The sequence below is a fragment of the Chiloscyllium plagiosum genome, chromosome 3 (genome assembly GCF_004010195.1).
Source record: "Chiloscyllium plagiosum isolate BGI_BamShark_2017 chromosome 3, ASM401019v2, whole genome shotgun sequence".
Classification (NCBI taxonomy): Eukaryota; Metazoa; Chordata; class Chondrichthyes; order Orectolobiformes; family Hemiscylliidae; genus Chiloscyllium; species Chiloscyllium plagiosum.
In genome coordinates, this window is record NC_057712.1 from 53,715,422 (window position 1) to 53,739,460 (window position 24,039).

The 24,039-nt window shown below is 40.3% G+C and overlaps 1 protein-coding gene across 1 annotated transcript in view; it reads left to right on the forward strand.

Moving 5' to 3' along the window:
• Positions 1-17,186, forward strand: part of LOC122548628 (uridine-cytidine kinase-like 1) — a 41,288-nt gene extending 24,102 nt beyond the window's left edge. The window contains exons 5-7 of the mRNA XM_043687459.1: positions 7,656-7,763; positions 9,995-10,151; positions 14,724-17,186. Of these exons, the coding sequence (XP_043543394.1) occupies positions 7,656-7,763; positions 9,995-10,151; positions 14,724-14,800 (342 nt within the window). The 3' untranslated portion in view covers positions 14,801-17,186. The remainder of the gene's footprint in view (positions 1-7,655; positions 7,764-9,994; positions 10,152-14,723) is intronic.
• The last annotated feature ends 6,853 nt before the right edge of the window (positions 17,187-24,039 follow it).

A 24,039-nucleotide genomic window follows, 5' to 3' on the forward strand; every position in this document is an offset into this window, starting at 1 on the left:
CCCTCCCCCACTCACCTATTGTACTCTATGCTACTTTCTACCCATCCCCACCCTCCTCTCATTTATCTCTCCACCCTTCAGGCTCTTTGCCTGTATTCCTGATGAAGGGCGTTTGCCCGAAACATCGATTTTACTGCTCCTCGGATGCTGCCTGAACTGCTGTGCTCTTCCAGCACCACTAATCCAGAATCTGGTTTCCAGCATCTGCAGTCATTGTTTTTACCAGTTAAGAAGGCATACAGTGTGTTAGGTTTTATTGGTGGAGGGATTGAGTTCTGGAGCTGTTTTGTTATGCTGCAACTAGACAAAACAATATTGCGTACAGTTCTGGTCGCCCTATTACAGGAAGGATGTGAAAGCATTGGAAAAGGTACAGAGGAGATTTACCAGGATGTTGCCTGGTCTGCAGGGAAGGTCTAATGAGGAAAGGCTGAGAGACTTGAGCTGTTCTCATTAGAGAGAAGAAGGCTAAGAGCAGATTTGATGGAGACATACAAGATGATTAGATTAGATTAGATTACTTTACAGTGTGGAAACAGGCCCTTCGGCCCAACAAGTCCACACCGACCCGCCGAAGCGCACCCACCCAGACCCATTCCCCTACATTTACCCCTGCACCTAACACTACAGGCAATTTAGCGTGGCCAATTCACCTAATCTGCACATTTTTGGAGTGTGGGAGGAAACTGGAGCACCCGGAGGAAACCCACGCAGACACGGGGAGAATGTGCAAACTCCACACAGTCAGTCCCCTGAGGCGGGAATTGAACCCGGGTCTCTGGCGCTGTGAGGCAGCAGTGCTAGCCACCGTGCCGCCCACAATGCCCCTATCTAATCTTCTGGTGATCAGAAGATTAGATAGGGTAGACAGTGAAAGACTTTTTCCTAGGATGATGACGTCAGCTTGTACAAGGGGGCATTGCTTCAAATTTTAATCGGGACAAGCAGGGGGCCCTGGCTGACAGATTAAAAATAGGAGGGTCAGACACCCTGTTCAGTCTGAGACCTGGCTCAGAAGGAGCTGGATAAGTATCAAGGACTTTCCATGTGTAAATGAAGTGTGACAGGATACCTGCCTCTGTCAAGTTATTTCAGTGGCAACAAGAGAAAAGCACGTTCTTGAAGAAATTCACTTGCAACAGTCATCTTTTGAGTTTTGATAAGCATTTCTAGCATCATGACATTAATTTGAAAGCTTGACTTATTCAATCCAACAGTCGAAGACTGGGCCCAGTATGTGGAAAGATTGCCTTTATATTTTCTAGGCAAATGATATTGGGCAGATGAAAAGTAGTGAGTGACTTTTACAGCTTGTGGACCTGCAGCTTTTTTCGATAATAGTAACCTAACTTTCCCTGTGGCACCAGATACTAAAGCTTTTCAAGAGTTTAGTTAAGGAATATTACATACTCAAACCTCACCTAATTCTGAGGCACTATCTATTTTACTTGGCAATTCAAGGACCAGGAGAATCCATATCAGGGTTTTTGACTAGGTTAAGATTACTAGCAGAAGCATGTGACTTTGATTTAACCCTTTAATGAGATGGTGAGAAACTATTTGGTATGTGGGATTAATGATGTAACCATGAAAAAGCACCTACCAGCTGAAGCCCAAATGGACTTCAAGCAGGTACTACAACTAGCTTTATCATTGGAAAATGTGGCAAGCGGAGCATATGAGTTGCAGGGTATGGCAATAGAAGTTCTAGTAACTATCACATGAAGCAAATCCATGATTCTGTAAGGTCTGTCCAGTGCCATTTGCCTTACAGGCAAAAGTACTGGCATAAATCAGAAGGCTGGAAAGTGAAGGGATCATCAGGCCAGGCCAGTTTATGGAATGTTGAAACTTTATTGCTGGAACAGCACAACAGGTCAGGCAGCATCCAGGGAACAGGAGATTCGATGTTTCGGGCACAGGCCCTTCTTCAGGAATGGGCAACACCGGTCATACTCATTATAAAGTCCAACCCCTTGGTTCACCTTCGTGAGGATTTTGAATAAATGTTAAACTGCTTTTCACAGTTGGAAATAATAACCAATCCCTTGCATAGAAGATTTGTTTACAATGCTGGACATGAGCCTTGCATCCTTGCAATTGCACTTAAATGAGGATTCCCAGAAGTATGCAGTAATTACTACCCATAAGGATTTGTGCCAATAAACAAGATTGTCATTTGGGGTATCATCAGACAGTACAATTTTTCAGCAGATGATGAATAGCATTTACAAAGTCTGTCTGTGACAATATTATGGCTTTATGAGGTGTATTCTTTTTTAATGAAGAAATGATTCTGAGGTGATGGTGTTGGACTATATGGACAAAGTTAAAGATCTCACAACACCAGGTTATAGTCCAACAAGTTTATTTGGAAGCACTAGCTTTCAAAGCCCTGCTTCTTCATCAGGTGATTGTAGAACAGAATCTTAAGACATAGAATTTATAGCAACAAGATTGCAGTGTCATGGAATGTATTTTTGAACAAACTTAGCTTAAGTCTTTCATCTTTTAGAATGATCATGTTAGTTTTCGTTCTTTAATATGTAAATCCCAGAATTTTTTAAAAGTTACATTCTCAAGATAGCTTTAACAATATGTGCCATCTTAGCTCAGATAATACATTGAAGGTGTGAGGTTAAAGTCTGTCTGTGTCCCAATGTTAGGTCAGACTGATTCTGTTTCCAAAGTGGGACTTATAGAACCTTACATGGATTTATGCAGTTTTTAAGCAAAATAAAATGTAATTCTGCAAGTACAAATTCACCCCACAAACTTATGTGTGTGCATACAGGGGAGACCATGTGGGTGTGTGTGGGGATGTGAGTGTCTGTAAGAGAGTGTGTGTGTGTGTGAGTGTAATGGGGTATAAATCTGTGAGAGGGTGGGTGTGAGTGTGGGCGGGGAGGTGGGAAGTATGTATGAGCATATGAGAGAGAGCTTGTGTATGACAGAGGGGGTGTATGCATGTGTGTGTGTGAGAGAGAGAGAGAGAGAGAGAGTGTATAGTGCTGTGGGGTTACCTGTAGTGTGACATGAACCCAAAGTCCCAGTTGAAGCCATCCTCATGGGTACCGAACTTGGCTATCAGCCTCTGCTTGGCTGCTTTGCATTGTTGCCTGGCCCAAAGTTCGCCTTAGAGGATGGTCACCTGAAGGTCCGAGGCCGAAGGTCCTGGACCGCTAAAGTGTTCTTTGACTGGGAGGGAGCACTCCTGTCTGTTGATTGTTCTGCGGTGCCCATTCATCCATTTTCACAGCCTCTGTTTGATCTCGCCAATGTACCATGCCTCAGGGCACCCTTGCCTGCAGCGTATGAGATAATCAACATTGGCCGAGTCAGATGAGTACCTGCGGCGTACATGGTGGGTGGTGTCCATGTAATAGTGGTACCCATGTCAACACTCTGACACGTCTTACAGCGTCTGCTGTGACAGGGTTGTATGGTGTTGCCTTGAAGGCTGGGCAGTTTGCTGCGAACAATTATCTATTTGAGGTTTGGTGGTTGTTTAAAGGCGAGAAGTGGAGGCATGAGAATAATCTTGGAAAGGTGCTTATCCTCATTGCTAATGTGTTGCAGGCTGTGAAGAACATGGTGTAGTTTTTCGGCTCCCAGGAAGTACTGGACAACGAAAGGTACCCTAATGGTTGCAGCAAGTGCCTTCTCGCTTCAGCAAGAAACCGTAGTGATCTCTGCAGGAGACAGACACAAGCTGCAACTGGTAGGGTACTCTTCGTTGTCCTGTAGTTCCTGGGAGCTAAAAAACAATGCCATGTTCTTTGCAGCCTGAAACATATTATCGATGAAGATGAGTGCCTTGCCAATACCTTCCTCATGTCTCCACTTCTTGCCTTTAAACAACTCCCAAAACTCAAACAGATCATTTTCGCAGCAAACTGCCCGGCCTTCAAGACAATACCATGCAGCCCTGCCACAGCAAACACTGCAAGACATGTCAGAGTGTCAACACGGACACCATCATTACATATGGGGACACCACGCACCGTGTACGCACAGGTACTCATGTGACGAGGCCAATGTTGTCTATCTCGTACGCTGTAGGCAAGGGTGCCCTGAGGCATGTTACATTGGCAAGACCAAATAGAGGCCAAGGCAACCAGATGAATGGACAACAATCACTAGCCAGGAGTGTTCCCTCCCAGTCGGGGAACACTTCAACGGTCCGGAACATTCAGCTCAGACCTTTGAGTGACCATCCTCCAAGGCGGACTTCAGGACAGACAACAACGCAGAGTCGCCAAGCTGAGGCTGATAGCCAAGTTTGGTACCCATGGGAATGGCCTCAACCGGGACCTTGGGTTCATATCACACTATAGGTGACCCCACGGCACTTCTCTCTCTCTGTCTCTCTCGCTCTCTGTCTGTCTCTCTCGCTCTCTTTCTCTCTCTCTCTCTCTCTCTCTCTCTCTCTCTCTGTCTATCTGTCTCCATCTCTCTTTCGCTCTCTCTCTTTCTCTCTCTTTTCTTGTCTCTCTCTCCTCTTTTCTCGTCTCTCTCTCTCTCTCTGTTCAATATTACGTTCCGTGACATTGCAATCCTGTTGCGATAAATTCTGCGTCTTATAATTCTGTTCCACAGCCACCTGATGAAGAAGCAGTGCTTCAAAAGCGAGTGCTTCTAAATAAACCTGTAGGACTATAACCTGGTGTTGTGATTTTTAACTTAATGAAGAAAAATTGAGATAGAAGTGGCAAGCAGTCTGCTCAAAGTCAATAGAATAAACCGCTTGTGAGGCCTGAGGCATACTTTTTAAAGTTGGAACAGTAGAAGCAACAGTAGAATATTTGGGGCCAGGTTCCCTCAGAACAAGGAGTTTTAGCTTTAGCTTTATGCAGTTGCTTGGATTGTGAAGCTGGATATGGAAGCTCATACTTCTCTGTCTGTTACAGCTAAAAGCTGAGATTCCCTTCCTGCTAGAATTGCATATGAGACAATCTGTTTTACTGAATTTGCCTTCACCAAGGGTGTGTTTTTGGGATGTTACTACATTGGAACAGTTAATTAGTAGTATTTAATATATCTATTATTCTGTTAAGCATTTTGATAGTTACAATTAAATCAATTCTTTTTGTTGTCTGTATTTGAACTGTAGTGTTAAAATAAAGTGTATTTTCCTCAACATTGAATAATTTGACCAACTGAATTACATTCAAAGTGTGGCGCTGAAAAAGCACAGCAGGTCAGGCAGCATCGTGGAGAAATAGCAAGTTAACGTTTCAAATCTCGGTGACTCTTCATGCAACTGAGGTTTTACAAAAAAGTGTTTCGTGGGATTTTCCCTGACGGTGGTATTGACATGCAATGTCTTCTCATATGGCATTAGATTAGATTTGATTAGATTAGATTACAATGTGGAAACAGGCCCTTCGGCCCAACAAGTCCACACCGACCCGCCGAAGCGAAACCCACCCATACCCCTACATTTACCCCTTACCTAACACTACGGGCAATTTAGCATGGCCAATTCACCTGACCCTGCACATCTTTTGGACTGTGGGAGGAAACCGGAGCACCCGGAGGAAACCCACGCAGACACGGGGAGAACGTGCAAACTCCACACAGTCAGTCGCCTGAGGCGGGAATTGAACCCGGGTCTCAGGCGCTGTGAGGCAGCAGTGCTAACCACTGTGCCACCGTGCCGCCAACAGGGTAGTATTAGGGTAGTATTAGGGTAGTATTAGTTATGGGTGGCCCAGTGGAGAGGAATGTTCAATGGTGTTTGCATTCAGGACTTCAGCTAATGCAAAGTGTAAATATGCCCAATCAAAAGAATGATATTTGGCTCTGCAGAAAAGAGTATTGAAAATAGCAAATAGAAACAGACTTCAATCACACACACCAGAATTGTTAAGAAAATCTAGCTACTATCACCTTGAAATAGAAATGACATTATTCCTTTCTGACAGCAGTTCTTCTTTCATCTTTATTCCTCCAAACCGTTTTCCTTCCTGCACAATTTTAAATTTTCCTTGGCATGGAAGCTGAAAACCTTTTCCATCAGCAAAACAAATGCTTTCAACGTTAAGTTTTTTTTTGCTTTCAAATTTTTGTGTCTTCAACTTGTTTTGGTCCCCTAACACTATTGGTTATTTAAATATCTGTCATCATTCTGATGTTAGAACTTATTTCTAGCATCTTGAGTTCCAACCGCTGCTGTGATGGTGTTCATAGAAACAGGGAAGCAGGAGGCGGCCATTTGGCCCATCGAGCCTGCCTTGCCATTCTTCATGATCATAGCCGATCGTCCAACTCAGTAGCCTAATCCTGCTTTCTCCCTATAACCTTTGATCCCTATTTGCCCTAATTGTTACATTTAGCCGCATCTTCAATACATTCAATATTTTGGCATCAAATTTGGCAAGAGGGTGAGAGTCCAGGCAGAAAGGCAAATGGAAGCAGTGCAGAGACCAGAGCAAAAGTTAGAAAAGAAAAAGTACAATTGGGTGACAGAATCATATGCAAAAGACGTAGATTTCTTGATTCTAAAAGGACAATGGGTATAAGGGCACTTTATCTGAAAGCCCATAGTATTCAAAACAAGTCGATGAACTTGTATAAATCAGTACAAAGGGATATGATTTAGTTGCAATGACAGAAATGTGGTTGCAGGGTGGTGATGACTAGGCATTAAATATCCAAGGGTATCAGGTAATTAGGAAGGATAGGCAGGAAGGTGAGGGAGGTGGGGTCACCCTCTTAGTTACAGATGAGATGAGGGCGATAGGGAGAGATGATAAAGGATCTAAGGAGCAAAATGTTGAATTCAATAGGGCGGAGATCAGGAATAGTAAGGAGAAGAATGCACCGTTGGGAGTAGTCTATATGCCACCTAATAATAATTCTACACTGGTAAAGGCAATCAATCGAGAAATATCTGATGCATGTAAGAATGGAGCGCAGAAATAATGGGGGACTTTAACATGCACATTAATTGGCCGAATCAAATAAGTAGAGGCAGTCTTGAAGAGGAGTTCATAGAACTCGTCTGTGATAATTTTCTTGAACAGCATGTTACCAAACCTACAATGAAGCTTGCAATCTTAGATCTGGTCCTGTATGTGTCATGAGACAGATAAAATTAACGATCTCGTAGTTAAGGATCCTCTTGGAAAGAATGATCACAGAATGATTGGATTTCGATACAAAAGGAGGGTCAAATAATATCATCTAAAATCATGCTTTCCTTCACCATACAGGAATAGCTCATGTGTCTGTTACTAACCTAATGCAATTACATAATGCTCTTTGTATTTACCACTATACCTCAAGACTTCCTTAGCTTGTGGAGAAGAGACATCTACATTCAATTCATGCATAACAGTTTCTCTCAGAGGACTTTCAAGTCCTCAGCTTTTTGCTACAGGAAGCAGCAAAAGTTTGACACAAACTCTCATAATCCCAACACCTTGGCATTTTTGGGCCTTACCTCTCTAGTTTTCTCATATTATACTACTAAACAAGTTCCTAATAGATGTTAGTTTCTAATGATAAAGTTAGATTTTAATAATTAATCCAATAATCTTACACCTGCAATACTGGTTGAACATTGATTTTCATTTTTCAAAAACTAAAAGATTGAAATGGTCTTGTTTTTGGTGGCTTCAGATTAATCACTTTATCTAAATTTTGTATAGCTACATTATCTTCGATTACCCAAGGATATTAGTGAGGATTATGTCATTCTGATGGACAGTACAGTGTCAACAGGAGCTGCTGCAATGATGGCAGTTCGAGTCCTTCTGGTGAGTAAATGATGATTTAAAAAAAGCAGCAGTCACTGTTTGTTTTCAGGCACCCCTCTAGACTTTTCAAATTTGAATTGCAATCTCTGGTCAATAAATGATGTTATTGAGAAAGGTTTTGTTGTGAGAGGTGATGGTTAGAGTGGAGGGTGGTTTTCCACCTTAATTTAAAGCATTACATTTGTGCCTGATATCTTTTATGGAACTGTGCTAAAATTTATTTTGCTTTTAATTAGGGTACTTATGTTCATTTTCATCACCTGAAGAAGGGTTACTGGACCCAAAACATGAATTCTGCTTCATCTCCACAAATGCTGCTAGACGTGCTGAGTATTTTCAACCTGTTGGAATTCTTGTTAGGGATTTGGAGCATTCTGCTCAATTTTGGCTAACTGCAGAAATACATCACTATCCTCAGGCAAGCTGTGACCCTCATCCAGAATCTACCACAAATACAAGTTCAAAAATGGTGTCAAGCATAGCTATGTCTTCGCACCAACACTCTTATCCATCTTCATTATGGCAACACCCTCCCTATATCCAAATCTTTTCAAAACTCGCTAACTCTACCCATATGTATGAAATTCCTCACTCGACCAAAAAGAAATCTACAGGACCACTGGGGAACAATTCAATCTGTGTCGCCCCTAGTCCAGAAACAAATCATCCCAATCTTTGTCATCAGGCATCAGTGCACAGATAACACTTGTGTTTCTGCGTATTCAGACAGAGCTCTGAACATCTTTGATGCATTCTTGGAGACATATGAGAGAATAGATCTCAGACTAACCATCTGGATGACAAAGGTCATTGTACCAGCTTATTATATCTGTACAGCACTACTGCCTCACTGACGAGAACCATTCTGAGCCACTGAATTATTTGGATCCACTGTCATAGATTAGGAGTCTTCTTTCAGCTAAGGCAGGCATTGATAATGAAACTCTTTCTTCTTCAATGTGCCAGTGCTGCCTGAGGTCGACTGAGGAATACAGTGTTTGATGATATAAGACCTCAAACAGGTATAAAGCTCAGGATCTACAGGCAGCAGGGTTGCCTGCCCTCTGGTATGTGTCACTGACATAGACAATCTACAACAGACACCTCAAATGGCTGGAGAAATATCACCACCAATGCCTCTGCAAAATTCTGCAAATCCAGTAGCAGGAACAGAAGCTGTAATATCAGTGTCCTCTTTCAAGCCATCATGCCCAGCATTAAGACACTGTTTATGATCAGTCAGCTGAGGTGAATAGGCCATATCATCCACGCGCCTGACATAAAACTCCCAAACAAACTTTCTACTCCAAACTTTAGCACAGCAAGGGGTTACAAGGAGGGGTAAAGGAAAATCTTGGAAGGAATCCTCAAAGTCTCCCTTGAAAGTTATGACATCCCCACCAATGTGAATCTCTTCCCAAGACCACCCAAACTGAAGAAAAAGAACCATGAAGGTTCCAAGTATTTTGTTCATCTCTCACAGAGTCCAGATGGCGGCCAAATGAAAACAACAGATGGTATGTGCAGATACCTGAACATCCCATTCACTCCTCTTATCAAAACAATATCTGCCTCACGTGGCAGTATGTGTTGGATCCAACATTGAACGCTTCAGTCATTTCAATTTTGGAGTTATCTTTAGTCTTCAGGGACTGCCAAGAAGAAGAAATGTTATTGGGACTATTTATTTTTATTAGTATGAATTAATATACAATATGTGATATCACAGAAATGTGTCCAATTGTTAGAAGTACGGAAGAAGAATCTTGATATTTAATTTCCTTCTCAGAATTATAATGCAGTCTAAATACTTACTTGTCTCATTTTTTTTTGTTTTACTCTAAGCAAAAGATTCAGAACTAATTCACGTTGGGTGACACACCAAAATGTGATTTCTGGTCAACCTGCAGAAGCATTTGTAAACTATTGGATCTAATTTCATATTATTTAGTGGAGCATTGTCATTTGCAGCTCTAGATTTTGTGGAGCAATATGGTTCTATGAAATTGTTGTAAAGTTGCATCTATTTGAATAATGTCTGCCACGTTTATGATTCTTGTAATTCATTACTTGATTTTCATTACTTTAACATTTCCATAATAATTTTATAAAATAATATTAGTGTATGTAGTTCTAGTTTTGAAAAGAAAACTTGCTTCTAGTTTAGCATCAGTTTCAGTATGGCAGCTGGTGAAAGCTACATCTCTTAAAATTTGTCTGACTTATTTCAGGATCATGATGTGCAAGAAGATAAAATTTTCCTGCTCTCATTGCTGATGGCTGAAATGGGAGTGCACTCGGTGGCGTATGCGTTTCCTAAGGTTAACATTATCACCACTGCTGTAGACAAGAAAGTAAATGATGAATTTCACATTATTCCTGGAATAGGTAAGGTTATGCGTGAATTGAAATATAACCAAGGAGGCTTCTTATTTCTTCCATGCTCCAGGTAGATCAGATGTTTGATTATTTTCTCATTTTACGAGTTCCTCACCACGATGACTAGATGTTACGTTAGTAAATAATGGTAGGAAATATTCCCCTTATTTTTCAAGGTATGAGGGACTGGAAGGCTGGTTATTGGCATGCAAGTTATTGTTCAGTACATACTTCAACAGAATCATAAAAGTAAATTTTAGGTGTGTGATTAAGTTCTAATTAAAGATTATAATGGGAGGGTGAGTAAGTGGACCTGAGGCCACGAAAAGATCAACAATGATCTTATTGAATGGCAGAGTGGGCTTGAAGGACCAGATGGCCTATTCCTGCTCCTGAGGAGAAAGTAAGGTCTGCAGATGCTGGAGATCAGAGCTGAAAATGTGTTGCTGGAAAAGCGCAGCAGGTCAGGCAGCATCCAGGGAACAGGAGAATCGATGTTTCGGGCTCCTGGTTCTTATTCCTGCTCCTGGTTCTTATGTTCTTATGATCTAAGACAATTTTGAGTTACTGTTTAAGACCAAGCCATATAGAACCTATTGGTTTTGGTTTCCCTATTCTATCATTTTCATATTCTGCATTTGGCTACTGAGATATACTCCTCATTACTGTACATTTTTCTGTGCCAATTAATTTATTCTTATTGCTATTTTTGAGAAATTTTAAACACTTGAAAGATTAATTTTCCAGGCTCGATTTTGGAACAACTGAGAAAAGTGATTCTGCCTTGAAATTTTGATATTTTGCTTTTGGACATTGAGGTTGTGAAAAGTGCTATGTAAATATTTATATTTATCAACATGATGTTTTTTCTTAAGTTTGAATTTTGTTTTAATTAAATAAATCAGTACTTTTCAACAAGGGCGGTAAAATAGTATGGTTGGTACAAGTAACAAAGCATAGACTGAAGTGTGAACTGATGCTAATGTAAAATTAGCACCTGCTTAGAGTTGAGTATGATGGAAAGCAAATTGATAGCAAACATAAATTATGGGATTGAACAAGAGAAGATTTACAATGGTGTGTAAATCAGTATTGTACACACACAAGAGGATGATATGGGGATTCAGGGGTTTAGACTGTGAGAGACAGCAAGCTGTTTGTTTTGGACAGTGAGAGTGTGATGGACTACCAAAATTCAGCATACAACTCAGTCAAATTTTTGAATTGGTCATAAATTGTTTGATTGTTAGGTGGCAGTGCAGGCTTGTTGTGTGTGATCATATTATATTCTTGACTGATGGGTATTTAGGAGTGTAGAGCAGAGGTTGCAATCAGATCAACCATGATCTCAGGTGGCAGAGCAAGATCGAGAGGCAAAATGATCTTTTCTTGCATTTAACTCGAATGTTTGTAAATAGAATACAGATAATTCTGTTAATTCTTAAACTGTCATCCGTGCTTTTTGTCAGGCAGATGGGGTGCACTTAAACACCGAAACTGATTTCATGCAGGGTAATTGTACTCTTCTATGAAGAGTTTAAAATTAACTGGAAGGTCATAAGAACCAAGAGTTAATATTACAGGAACGCCAAAGTGCACAGGATTAGTGTTTATACTGTTTCCAATGTGTCTTTGAAGTTGCAAGTATACCACATCAGCTGCTTTGCTCTCATTAACCTTGTTTGTTCCTTCTTCAGAAAAAAGAAATCTAGCAAGTCAGTTAAATGCAATTTTCCCTTAAGAAATCCATGCTAACATTTTATTATTTCAATGCATGCTCGTGTGACTATGTTTTTCTAAATTATTGTTTCTAGAGGTTTTTCCAACAATAAAGTTAAACTGTCTGGCTGGCAGTTGTTGAGCTCATCTTTACTTGTGATTAAGATAAGATCAGGCAGTCCTTCCATATTCTTCTTGGTATCATGCAACGTTTGGCAGCAGTCTCCTCCCAACACCTCTTCACCATTGCCCAGCTGGATGAGACAGAAATTGCTTGGTTCCATTCTTATCTATTTAATCATAGAGAATCATCAAAAATCATTTCTTTGGCACCTGTCCTATGCCCTTTATCAACACTATCTGAAAATGTTTCAGTTTGTACATGTATGCTGACACATTTATCCACCTTACTTTCCCACCACCTCTCATCTCCTCCACTGTCTCTAAATTGTCAGGTTGCATATGCAAAGTGGAATACTGAGTGAGCAGAAATGCTCTTCAACTAAATATTGGAAAGATCTAAATCCTTATTTTTATCTCTACTACAAATTCTGCTCCTGAGCCATGGAATCCACACTTCTACATGGCAGCAATCTGAGGCTGAACCAGAATGTTTGCAACCTTGGTATCATACTTGATCCCAGAACGAGCTTCCAACCATATCTACTCGTATCAATAAAACTGCATATTTTATATCCATTACATATCTGCCTGTGCAACTGTAACTGATGTTCTGCCACTGAAACACACATTCATGTTTTTGATACCTCCAGTGCTGAATATTTTAATTCATTCCTAACTGGCTTTCCAGCCAGTTGAGGCCATCCTAAACCTTTCTGCCAGTGTTTTAATTCACAATAAATTCAGTTCATCTAACATCTGGTATCTACTAACCTACACTGGCTCCTGGTTAAGCAATACCTTAACTTATCCACATGTTCAAAATTCCTCCTTATGTCTGGAATACACTCCAGCCTTACAATCCTCCAAGATCCAACCCTAGAGGGCATAGGTTTAAGGTGAGAGGCAAAAGATTTAAAAGGGAACGCTGGGACAACGTTTTCATGCAGAGGGTATAGAATGAGCTGCCAGAGGAAGTGGTGAAAGTTGGTACAATTACAACATTTTAAAAGGCATCTGGATGGTTATATGAATAGGAAGAGTTTAGAGGGATATAGGCCAAATGCTGGCAAATGGGACGAGATTTATGTAGGATATCTCGTCATCATGGACAAGTTGGACCAAAAGGTTTGTTTCTGTGCTGTTTTTCTGTTTGAGTCTATATCTGCAATCTCCTAATTATGACCTCTTGAGCATCCCTGATTTTAATTGCTCCACCACTGGTGGCTATGCCTTTGGTTCAACTCATGAATTTCCTCCCTAATCCTGTCCATCTACTTTCCTACTTTCAACCACTTCTTTAATCCTATCTTATTGTCTAAACCTTCAGTCATCTGACCTAAATATCTCCCCATGTGACTGGACATCATTTTGTTTTAAGCCTTTGTGAAGTATCTGGACATGTCAAGGATGCTGTTTAAATGTAAGATGTTGTTGAATCTCTGACTTCTCATTCTAGACCTGTGCCATTTTTTGGGAGCTCCAAGGATTCATCCTTGATCGCCTTCCCTCCTCATTTACCTGCAGTCTCTCGGCAAAACCTCATCTGAAAATATACATGCATAACCAATAGGGTCATCAGTGTGCTATTTAACCCTTTGGGACTGCACCACGATTCAGGAAGTGATCGAAACATAATATCCTAGATGTTTGACTATTTAAAACAGAGATGTGATTTAAAAAAAATTCTCCAAGAGCCATGTGTCTCTCGGTTTCTCTTCCTGGAAAGGTTGTAGTAGCAGAATCTTTAAATATTTTTAAGGTAGAGCTGGATAGATTCTTGATAAGCAAGTGCGTGAAAAATTATCAGGGTTAGGTAAGAATGTGGATTGGAGGTTACACTCACATCTGCCATGATCTTGTTAAAAGAAGAAGGCTTGAAGAGCTGAATGGCCTAATCCTGCTTGTTTGCTCAAGTGAAGACCATGGGTGATCTTCCACCTTAACTCTACTTTCTAGTAATATTCCTATAAATAGTAGCACCTGTAAATTTGATCAACCTCCATCTTAAATATGCATGATGATTTAACATCCACAATTCTCTGGGGTGGAGAATTCTAAAGTTTCACAGCCTTTTGCATTAAGAGATTTTCGTCTCAGTCCTAAATGGCCAACCTTTTGTTTAGATTACTTACAGTGTGGAAACAGGCCCTTCGGCCCAACAACTCCACACCGACGCACAACCCACCCAGATCCATTCCCCTACATTCACCCCTTCACCTAACACTACGGGCAATTCAGCCAGGCCAATTTACCTAACTTGCACATTTTTGGATTGTGGGAGGAAACCGGAGTACCCGGAGGAAACACGGGGAGAATGTGCAAACTCCACACAGAGAGTCGCCTGAGGCGGGAATTGAACCCGGGTCTCTAGCGCTGTGAGGCAGCAGTGCTAACCATGTTCTGAGGTTGTGACCTTGTGTTCTTGACTTCCCAGCCATAACAAACATTACTCAACATTTACCTTGTCAAGCTACTTTGAAGTTTCTATGTTTCAGCCTTGAATCACCTTGGGAGATTTCTCTGCATTAAAGTGGCACTATTTATGTGAAAATTTTCAATAACTTCCATACTCTTAATTAAACACTTAAAGGAAAGTGGGAAGAAAAGGGAAATATTTGTATTGTTTGAACTAACGGAGTAGTCTAACAACTTTTAATATAAAAAATGTACCATAATTTTAATATTGGTCATTGTGGGTTGACAATAAGCATTGATGTAATAAATGTTGTTAATATTTAGGTAACTTTGGAGATCGATACTTTGGCACCGATGCACCATCTGATTGGTATGAGTGTGATGAGGGCATGGAATACTAAGTATTTTACTGTGTATCTGAGATATCCAAGATGGCCTGGAAGCAGAAGGATTGTTTGCTATACCTGAACATATTTTTGACTGTATCGAACAGCAAGCTGAACATTCCTTTTCTGAATTCATAATGTCAATTAAGATGTATTTTGAATATTTTCAATTTTTCAAGTTTGGGCCTGACCTGTTATACCATTTAAGTTAGCATTTTTAGTTCAGAATTCACATTTAGAATGCCAGCTATTAGTAAAATGTATCCGATTTCAAATAATCTAGTCATTTGTAAAGTATATATATGAGAATTGGATCTGCTTGAGTTCAGTTTCAGAAGTTAAAAACTTGAACTTTTTTAAAACATATCTGAAAAAAATCTAATGGCTCCATTTGTAGTAATTGTGTGGCTTTTTAAGTAAGCAATGAAGGTATATAACTTATTTATATATCTCCCAACTAGTACTTCAAGTAGTTTAAACTCAGCAGGAGTGGTAGAATTTATGGAGAGAGGAGAGTTAATGTTTTGAATCCAATATGACAGTCTTTGGAATGTTTTAAAGCATAGTGGTATTGGACTCAGATATTGCCAGACATGCTGAGTTTCTCCAACACTTTGTTTTTGTTTCAGAACTCCAGCATCACATTACTTCATTTTACTTCAGCTATGTTTTCTTGTAAATTGCAATGCTATCATAAATAAATATCACTATTTAAACATGACCCATTGGCCACAAGTAATATGTTGATCACATGCAATATATTTGCAAAGATTGTTCGTTAAAGATTCCTAGCTGAGACTGAAATAAAGTTTCACTTTTGCATAAATTCATCTTTAATTAAAATGTGTCTTCAGTCACAAAGACTTCACATAGAATCTCCTTCAATAGAGGTTCTAATAAGTATTCCTTAAAAATCCTTCCTACATCTCATGTGAACCTTTAACTGTTCTGAGATCTGTTGTGAAAATAATGTAGGATCAGCTGCACTATCATAAAAAAAAGCCGATGGAAACTAATAGCATTGTTCTTTTTTTTGTATATTAATTTAATTAATTGCACATAAGTAACATCAGTGATCCTCTGGAATTGAAAGCTTGGCTTATTACCTGATTTCACTTCTTAATTTAACCACACATCAATTTTATATCTGTCATTATGAATGGTGACTGCTTGTTAAGATAATAGTTGAAAAATAATCAAGTCCCACAGCACTTGCAGATTAACAGAATAATGAGATCCAAATGCTTATCTCTGTCCATTCCAATCCTTTGCTCCCATAGGCCCCCCACCCCACCAAGCTCAGAGTCAACTCTCATAATTCTCACAGAAAGATCGCAATTTTCAAGCCCTGAAATGAAGTCACAATGAGGGGGGGAGAAATTGGAAAGCACTGCTGCAAATAAGGAGCTTGAATTTTTCCACTTATACACCACATTGTTAAATTTTGAAGGAAATGCTTACATTTATGACTAGCTTTTCATGTTATAGGGATGTACTAAAGTTCTTTACAGTCAATAAACTACTCTTATTTTGTACCTACTTTCTCTGTGTATTCTTTCATGGAATGCGGGCACTGCTGACTAGACCAGCATTTGTATCCCATTTCCAAGAAGTAGTTAGGAGTGAGCTACACTGACTAGATCTAGAGTCACATGCAGACCAGACTAGGTCAGGATAGCAGATTACAATCCATAGAGATTGTCGATGACTTTTGTGACAATCAGCAGTGGTTATATGGTCACCATTAGGCTAGTTTTTTTTATTGAATTCAAATTCCACCATCTGCCATGATGGCATTCAAACCCTTAGAACATTATTATGGTTTTCTAGATTTTCTGATAACACTACCACTATGTCACTGCTTCTCCCATGACTTAATAAATTGTTAAATTTTGCAAAATCAGACTTATAATTAATATTAACTTGCTTTTATTTTGTTTAAAGAAAATATGGTTCCGATGTTCCTTGGAAATGGGATGAATCTATTGAGATTCAACTGTATTTGAATACAAATGGAACCTGAAGGGTTATGCACCATAATTTATTATTGATTAACCAGATATTCATGTAAACTATGAATGTTTTAACAATTAAAATGTTAAATATTGTTATGCAGTTAAAGTAACATATAAATGCATATTAAGACCCAAAAGGCAACAACAGCACTGTTGACTTTATTATTTAGTGTGGCAGACGGGAGAAGCGATATTAAATTTGCTGACTGAAAATGCAAAACCCCTAAATGTTCTATGATATTGTTTTTTTTAAAATATGGAAATGTGCAAATGTCAGAAGTCATGTAATGCACAATGTATGTATAAATATTCTGCAACCTGTATTATTTTAACTGTACATTTCTTGCATCTGATAAAGTTTATATTATATTGTGCCACATAACAAATGAATAGTGGATATTTCTCATTGTTATTCCAGTTGGGAGATGTTCACAGCACATGGATGATCATAACAGAACTATAGCAAGATAATCTCTAATATTAAGGCTTATGCTAACTCATTTGAATATGTGTCCATGCAAATATTAAAATTTTAAGATTCAAAGTACAACTTACAATGGTTTATGGTTCTACAACAAGAAAGATGAAATGATTCAGATTACGATATAACGTATTGCTGCTTCTGACATTTTTATAGCGGCACAGCACTTCAGTGCCTCATTGCACAAGGAAACCGGATTTGATTCCAGCTTCGGGTCTGCATGAAGTTTACATGTTATCCCCGGGTCTGTATGGGTTTCCGCTGGGTGCTACGGTTGTGTCCCACAGTCCAGAGATGTGCAGGTTAGGTGGATTGGCTATACACAATTGTCTGTACTGTCCAGGGATATGTCAGCTAGGTGGATTAGCCATGGTAAATCTGGGTTTTACAGATAGGGTAGGGGTCTGATGGAATGTTCTTTGGAGGCTCAGTGCAGACTTGATGGACCGAATGGTCTCTTTCTGCACTATAGGAATTCTATTTGTAAAACAAGAAGGCACAAATTTTGACCGAAGTTCTTGTGCTTGTCATTCATGGAACCAATAAGTTCCATTTAAGTGCTTTAATATATTTCTTTTCGTTAAAGCATTGTTATAAATGCTGAATATAACAGATTTACTTTTTTGGTAATATTACATTATCTTGTTATCCTGCATATCCTTTGTTCTTTCAGTTTCCCCACTGAAACTTCTGTTAATGGGGAAAGTTATGAGAACATATTTTTAAAAATAACTATCAGCCATTGAAAGACGTTTTGCTGTCTTTCATTTCCTATAGTCTTATCCCACAGTCTTCCTCAACTCAGTTCTGCTTCACTACTATCCTTCAGGGAAGGAAATCTGACATCCTCACCTAGCTTGGCCTACATGTAATGCCAGATCCACAGCAATGTGATTGACTCTCATTGCCCTCTGACACAGCCATTCAGTTGCACCAATCACCACAGAGTCTCAAAGAAATGAAACTGAGTGGATCACCTGGCTTCGACCCAGGAATAAACAACGGCAGAAACAGTCCTGTCAACCCTACAAAGTCATCCTTATTAACATCCGGGGGCTAGTGCCAAAATTGGGAGAGCTGACCTCCAGACTAGTCGAACAACAACCTGACATCATCATACTTGGTGAATCATACTTTACAATGTCCAAGACATCACCATCCTGGGATATATCTTGTCTGACCAGCAGGACAGACCCAGCAGAGGTGGCAGCACAGTGGTACACAGTTGGGAGGGAGTTGCTCTGGGAGTCCTCAACATTGACTGTGGACCTCATGAAGTCCTGCGGCTTCAGGTTAAACATTGTCAAGGACACCTCCTGCTAATTACCACATACTGTTCTCCCTCAGCTGCTGAATCAGTACTCCTCCTTGTTAAACAACAGTTAGAGGAAGCACTGAGGATGGCAAGGGCACAAAATATATTCTGGGTGGGGAATTTGAATGTCTACTACTAAGAGAAGCTCAGCAGCATTACTACTGATTGAGCAGGTCAGGTTTTGAAGGAGAACGCTGGGTTAGTAGGTGGTGAGGGAACCAACAAGTGGAAAAAGCATACTTAACCTCATATATTGCTATCTACCAGCTGCAGATGCTTCTGTCCATGATGGTATCATGAGAGTCCTTATGGAGATTAAGTCCTGCCTTCACATTATGAAGGCCTTTGTGTCATGTGGCATGTTCACCGTGCTAAATGGACCCAACTTCAAACAGTTATCAGCTCAAGACTGGGCATCCATGAGGCACTGTGGATCTTCAACAGCAACAGAATTGTACTCCAGTACAATCTGTAAACTCATGGCCTGGCATATCCCCCACTCAACCATTACTACCAAGCTAGGTGATCAACTCTGGTTCAATGGCAAGTGAAGGAGGGTATGCCAAGTGTAGTACCAGATGTCAACTTGGCGAAGCTACCAAACGGCATAAGCAGCAAATGATAGACAGCTAAGCGAATCCACAATCAACTGATCTGATCTAAGGTCTGCAGTCCTGTCACATTCATTTGTGAATGGTGGTGGACAGTGAAAAAACTCATTGGAGGAGAAGGCTCCACAAATATCCCCATCCTCAATGATGAAGGAGCCCAGCTTATCAATCCAAGAGAAAATGGGTTTAATGGATATTTAGGATTGTTAAGAAGGCATATGGTGTGTTGGCGTTTATTGGTAGAGGGATTGAGTTTAGGAACCCCGAGGTCATGCTTCAGCTGTCCAAGACATTGGTAAGGCTGCACCTGGTATATTGTGTACAATTCTGGTCACTGCATTATAGGAAGGATGTGGAAGCTTTGGAAAGGGTTCAGAGGAGATTTACTAGGATGTTGCCTGGTATGGAAGTAAGGTCTTACAAGGAAAGGCTGAGGGAACTGAAGCTGTTTCCATTGAAGAGAAGAAGGTTGAGAGGTAGCTTAATTGAGACATATAAGAGGCTTAGATAGGGTGGACAGTGAGAGCCTTTTTCCTCGGATGATGAAGGCTAACATGAGGGGACGTAGCTTTAAATTGAGGGGTGATAGATTTAGGACAGATTAGGGGTAGTTTCTTCACGCAGAGAGTAGTAGCGGCTTGGAACAGCCTGCCTGCAACATTAGTAGCCTCATCAATGTTAAGGGCATTTAAATGGGCATTGGACATACATATGGAATAATAATGGTACGGTGTAGGTTAGATGGGCATTAGATTATTTTCACAGGTTGGCGCAACATCGAGAACCAAAGGCCTGTACTGCGCTGTAACATCCTATGTTGTATAAGGATGAAGCATTTGCAGCAATCTTCAGCCAGAAGTGCCAAGTAAATGATCCATCTCAGCCTCCTCCAGTGGTTCCCAGCATTATAGATACCAGTTTTCAACCAATTTGATTCCCTCCACATGATATCGAGAAATGGTCGGAGACACTGGATACTCAAAGGTTACAGGCCCTGGCAACAAGCCAGCAATAATACTGAAGACCTGTGCCCCAGAACTTGCCACTCCCTTGCCAAGATGTTCTATTACAGTTACGACACTGGCATCTACCCGATGTGGATAATTGCCCAGGTATGTCCTGCACATAAGGAGCAGGACAAATCCAACCCAGCCAATTACCGCCCCATTAGTCTACTCTCAATCATCAGCAAAGTGACTAAAGGTGTCATCAATAGTGCTCTCAAGAAACACCTGCTCAGCAATCATCTGCTTGGCGTCGCCAGTTTTGGTTCTGCCAGGGCCATTCAGCTCCTGACCTCATTATAGTTTTGGTTCAAACATAGACAAAAGAGTTTAATTCCAGAGGTGAGGTGAGAGTGACAACCCTTGACATCAAGGCTGCATTCAACTGAGTGTGGCATCAAGGAACCCTAGCAAAACTGGAATCAATAATTATCGGGTCAAACTCTCCAGTGGTTAGAGTGATACCTGGCACATAGGAAGATTGTCATGGTAGTTAGAGGTCAGTCATCTCAGCAAGACTTCCTCAGGATAGTGTCCTAGATCCAACCGTTTTCAGCTGCTTCATCAATGACCTCCCTCCATCATAGTGTCAGAAGTGAGGATATTTGCCAATGATTGCACAATATTCAGCACTATTCGTGACTCCTCAGATACTAAGGAATCCATGTTCAGGTGCAACAAGATCTGGACAATGTTCAGGCTTGAGCTGACAAGTAACAAGTAATATTTGCATCACATAAATGCCAGGCTATGACCATCACCAATAAGAGACATTCTAACCACCAGCCCTTGATATTCAATAGTGTTATCATTGAATCCCTCACTATCAACAGCCTGGGGGGTTATCATTGACGTGAAATTCAACGGGACTTGTCACAGAAACACTGGCTACAAGAACAAGTCAGAGGCTGAATAACTTACCTTCTAACTACCAAATTCTGGATTAGTGGTGCTGGAAGAGCACAGCAGTTCAGGCAGCATCCGAGGAGCAGTAAAATCGACATTTCGGGCAAAAGCTCTTCAAAAGGGCTTTTACCCGAAACGTCGATTTTACTGCTCCTCGGATGCTGCCTGAACTGCTGTGCTCTTCCAGCACCACTAATCCAGAATCTGGTTTCCAGCATCTGCAGTCATTGTCTTTACCTTCTAACTACCAAAGCCTATTTCCCCCAGATGTAAGACACAAGTCAGGAGTGTAAAGAAATACTCCCCACTTGTCTGGATGAGTGTAGCTCCGACAATACTTTTGAAGCTTGACACCAGGACAAGGCAGCCTCTTGACTGGCATTCCATCCACTCCTTCCACCGCTGACGCTCAGTCACAGCTGTATGTACTGTCTACAAAGTGCACTGCAGAAATTCACCAAGGATCCTCAGGTAACACCTTGCGAACCTACGACCATGTCTATCTCGAGGAACAAGGTCAGCCGATGCATGGGAATGCTACCACATTCACATTCCCCTCCAAGCCATTCACCAATCTGACTTGGAAAAACATCACTGGTTTCACTGCCATTTGGTCAAAATCCTGGAATTCCTTCTTCCACACCCCTCCCCCATCCCATGACATTGTGGGTCAACCCAAGCAAGTGGACTGCAGCAGTTCAAGAAAGCAGCTCACCACCACTTTCTTAAGGGCAACTAGGGGTGGGCAATAAATGCTGGCCAGCCAGTGATGCCCACATACCACAAATGAATAATTTAAAAATTGTTTATATGATTTTGGTCACATGTCAATGATACTTAACAGCCATTTAATATGCAGAATCTGCCTCTGATATTAATCTCTTCAGTCAATCAAAATATGCATCAGGTAAAGCTTCCGCATTACCAATAGATCTGTTGAATGTCCAAATTATTGAGATTGTTCTTCTCCTTCCTTTCGCATTAGTTTATCTTAAAGTTGGACAAATCTTTAATTTTGTCTTTTGATGATATAGTCAAGGAAAAGAGTAGTTTTTGTGACTTAGTGTTTGAGATGTCAACATAATATGCTGTAAGCAAGTTTGGGTATCCAGGTTGGCAATGATGCCTATTTAACTATAATATATAAAGAATAAAGTTTTTAAATCTCATTTTGGCTAATTCAGATGCTGCCTGACCTGCTGCGCTTTTCCAGCAACTGTATAGATAGGCTGAGATTGGAAAGATGTTATGCTGCAATTTTAACTAAATCAAAATCCAGCACACGCATGTTACATGTTCCAACTGTTACTTGTACATTCTCATTCAATATATGTGCCTACTCAACCTGTTCTCTAACTCTCACAGTGGATGGGAGTAAATAAACCAGGGACAGGCAAGCAAAAATGTTTATATGAAGTTCTACCAATCTCTGCTTCTTTGTGTGATTTGACAATTAAAGAGGTATTTTGATGATATTTCTTCTGCTTTTCTTCCTTCCTCTTGTTCTTTTTCACATTGCCATTTGTCAACTCCAACTTATTGTATAGCTCTGATTAAATATGAATCATTGCACATTCCACAATTTTACCACCCAAGAAGGTCTCCATGTGAACAATTGAAGAAACACAGCTGTGATGAGACAGGAAGCTAACTGTGCCAATGCAAAAATCATCATTTTCAATTGATCCATGCTGATATTGAAGAGACTTTTTTCTTGTGTACTCCTGCCATCATTAGACTGTCATCATTCCTCAATAAGCATGCTTTCACATGCAATTGGCTTGACTTTAAAACTTGCAAAATTCTCTTGCTGCTATACTAATTACCAAAATAATATTCTCTGAAATACGCATCAATTTCAGGACAAATAGCTTTTATTTCCTAAGAAATGTATTGGCTGCCTTATGAAGCTCTGGCACAATTTCTGTATGTATTTGAGAACTTATAGTCAGAGGCTATGCTCTAACCTGTTGAATGTCATTACCAAAACGTCCTTTTGACTTATGAAGAGAATTTTTGTATAAAAGAACATAGAATTTTTTGCAATGCAGGATTTGGTGTAGAGACATCTACAGTGCCAACAGCTAACAAGTTCTACTATTTTGATACAGCAACAGTGAAGGAACAATGATATAGTTTAAAGTCAGAGCTAATGTTTCCTTTATAAAAAAACAAATCCTGTTGCCACTGAACAGGCCTTGGATCCATGCACAGCAGTGGCTTTCTAAAGCAGAAATCGCTCATTGACGTGTGTGGAAGCAGCTTAGAGGGATCATTTGTCAAGATGGTGTGTGGCTTTGAGGGAAACTTGCAAGTATTGGTATTCCTACGCATCTGTTGCCTGTATCCTTTTATGCTGTCGGCGTAATAGGAAGTTTGGTTTGAAGGAATCTTGGTGAGTGCTGCAGAGCACTTTGTAAATGCACAGTCTGGTGCCACTGTTTGGTTGTAAAGGGAGTGAGTACTTAAGGTGTGAATGGGGTGCCAATCAAGTGGACTGCTTTGTTCTGGACAATGTTACATTTCTTAGATATTTTTGGAGCTTCACTCATCCAGGTGAATGGAAAGTATTCCATTCTTATTTGAGCCTTCTAGATGATTGTGAGATTCTGGAAGTCAGAAGACCTGGTACCTGCCACAGAATTACCAGCCTCTAATCTGTCTTGTAGCTACAGTACTTATATGACTGGTCCAGTTAAATTTCTGGTCAATTGTACATTGATACTGTGAGAATCTGTGATGGTAATATCATTAAATATCATTAATATCATTAAATACCAAAGGGAGATATGTCAGATCACCACTTGGGTGGTAGAATGTTAATCATCATCTATCGGCCCGAGCCTGGATGTTGTTCAGTACTGGTTGGCTTGTGGACACCACCAGCTTCAACAACTATGAAGTTGTGAAAAGTACTGAACA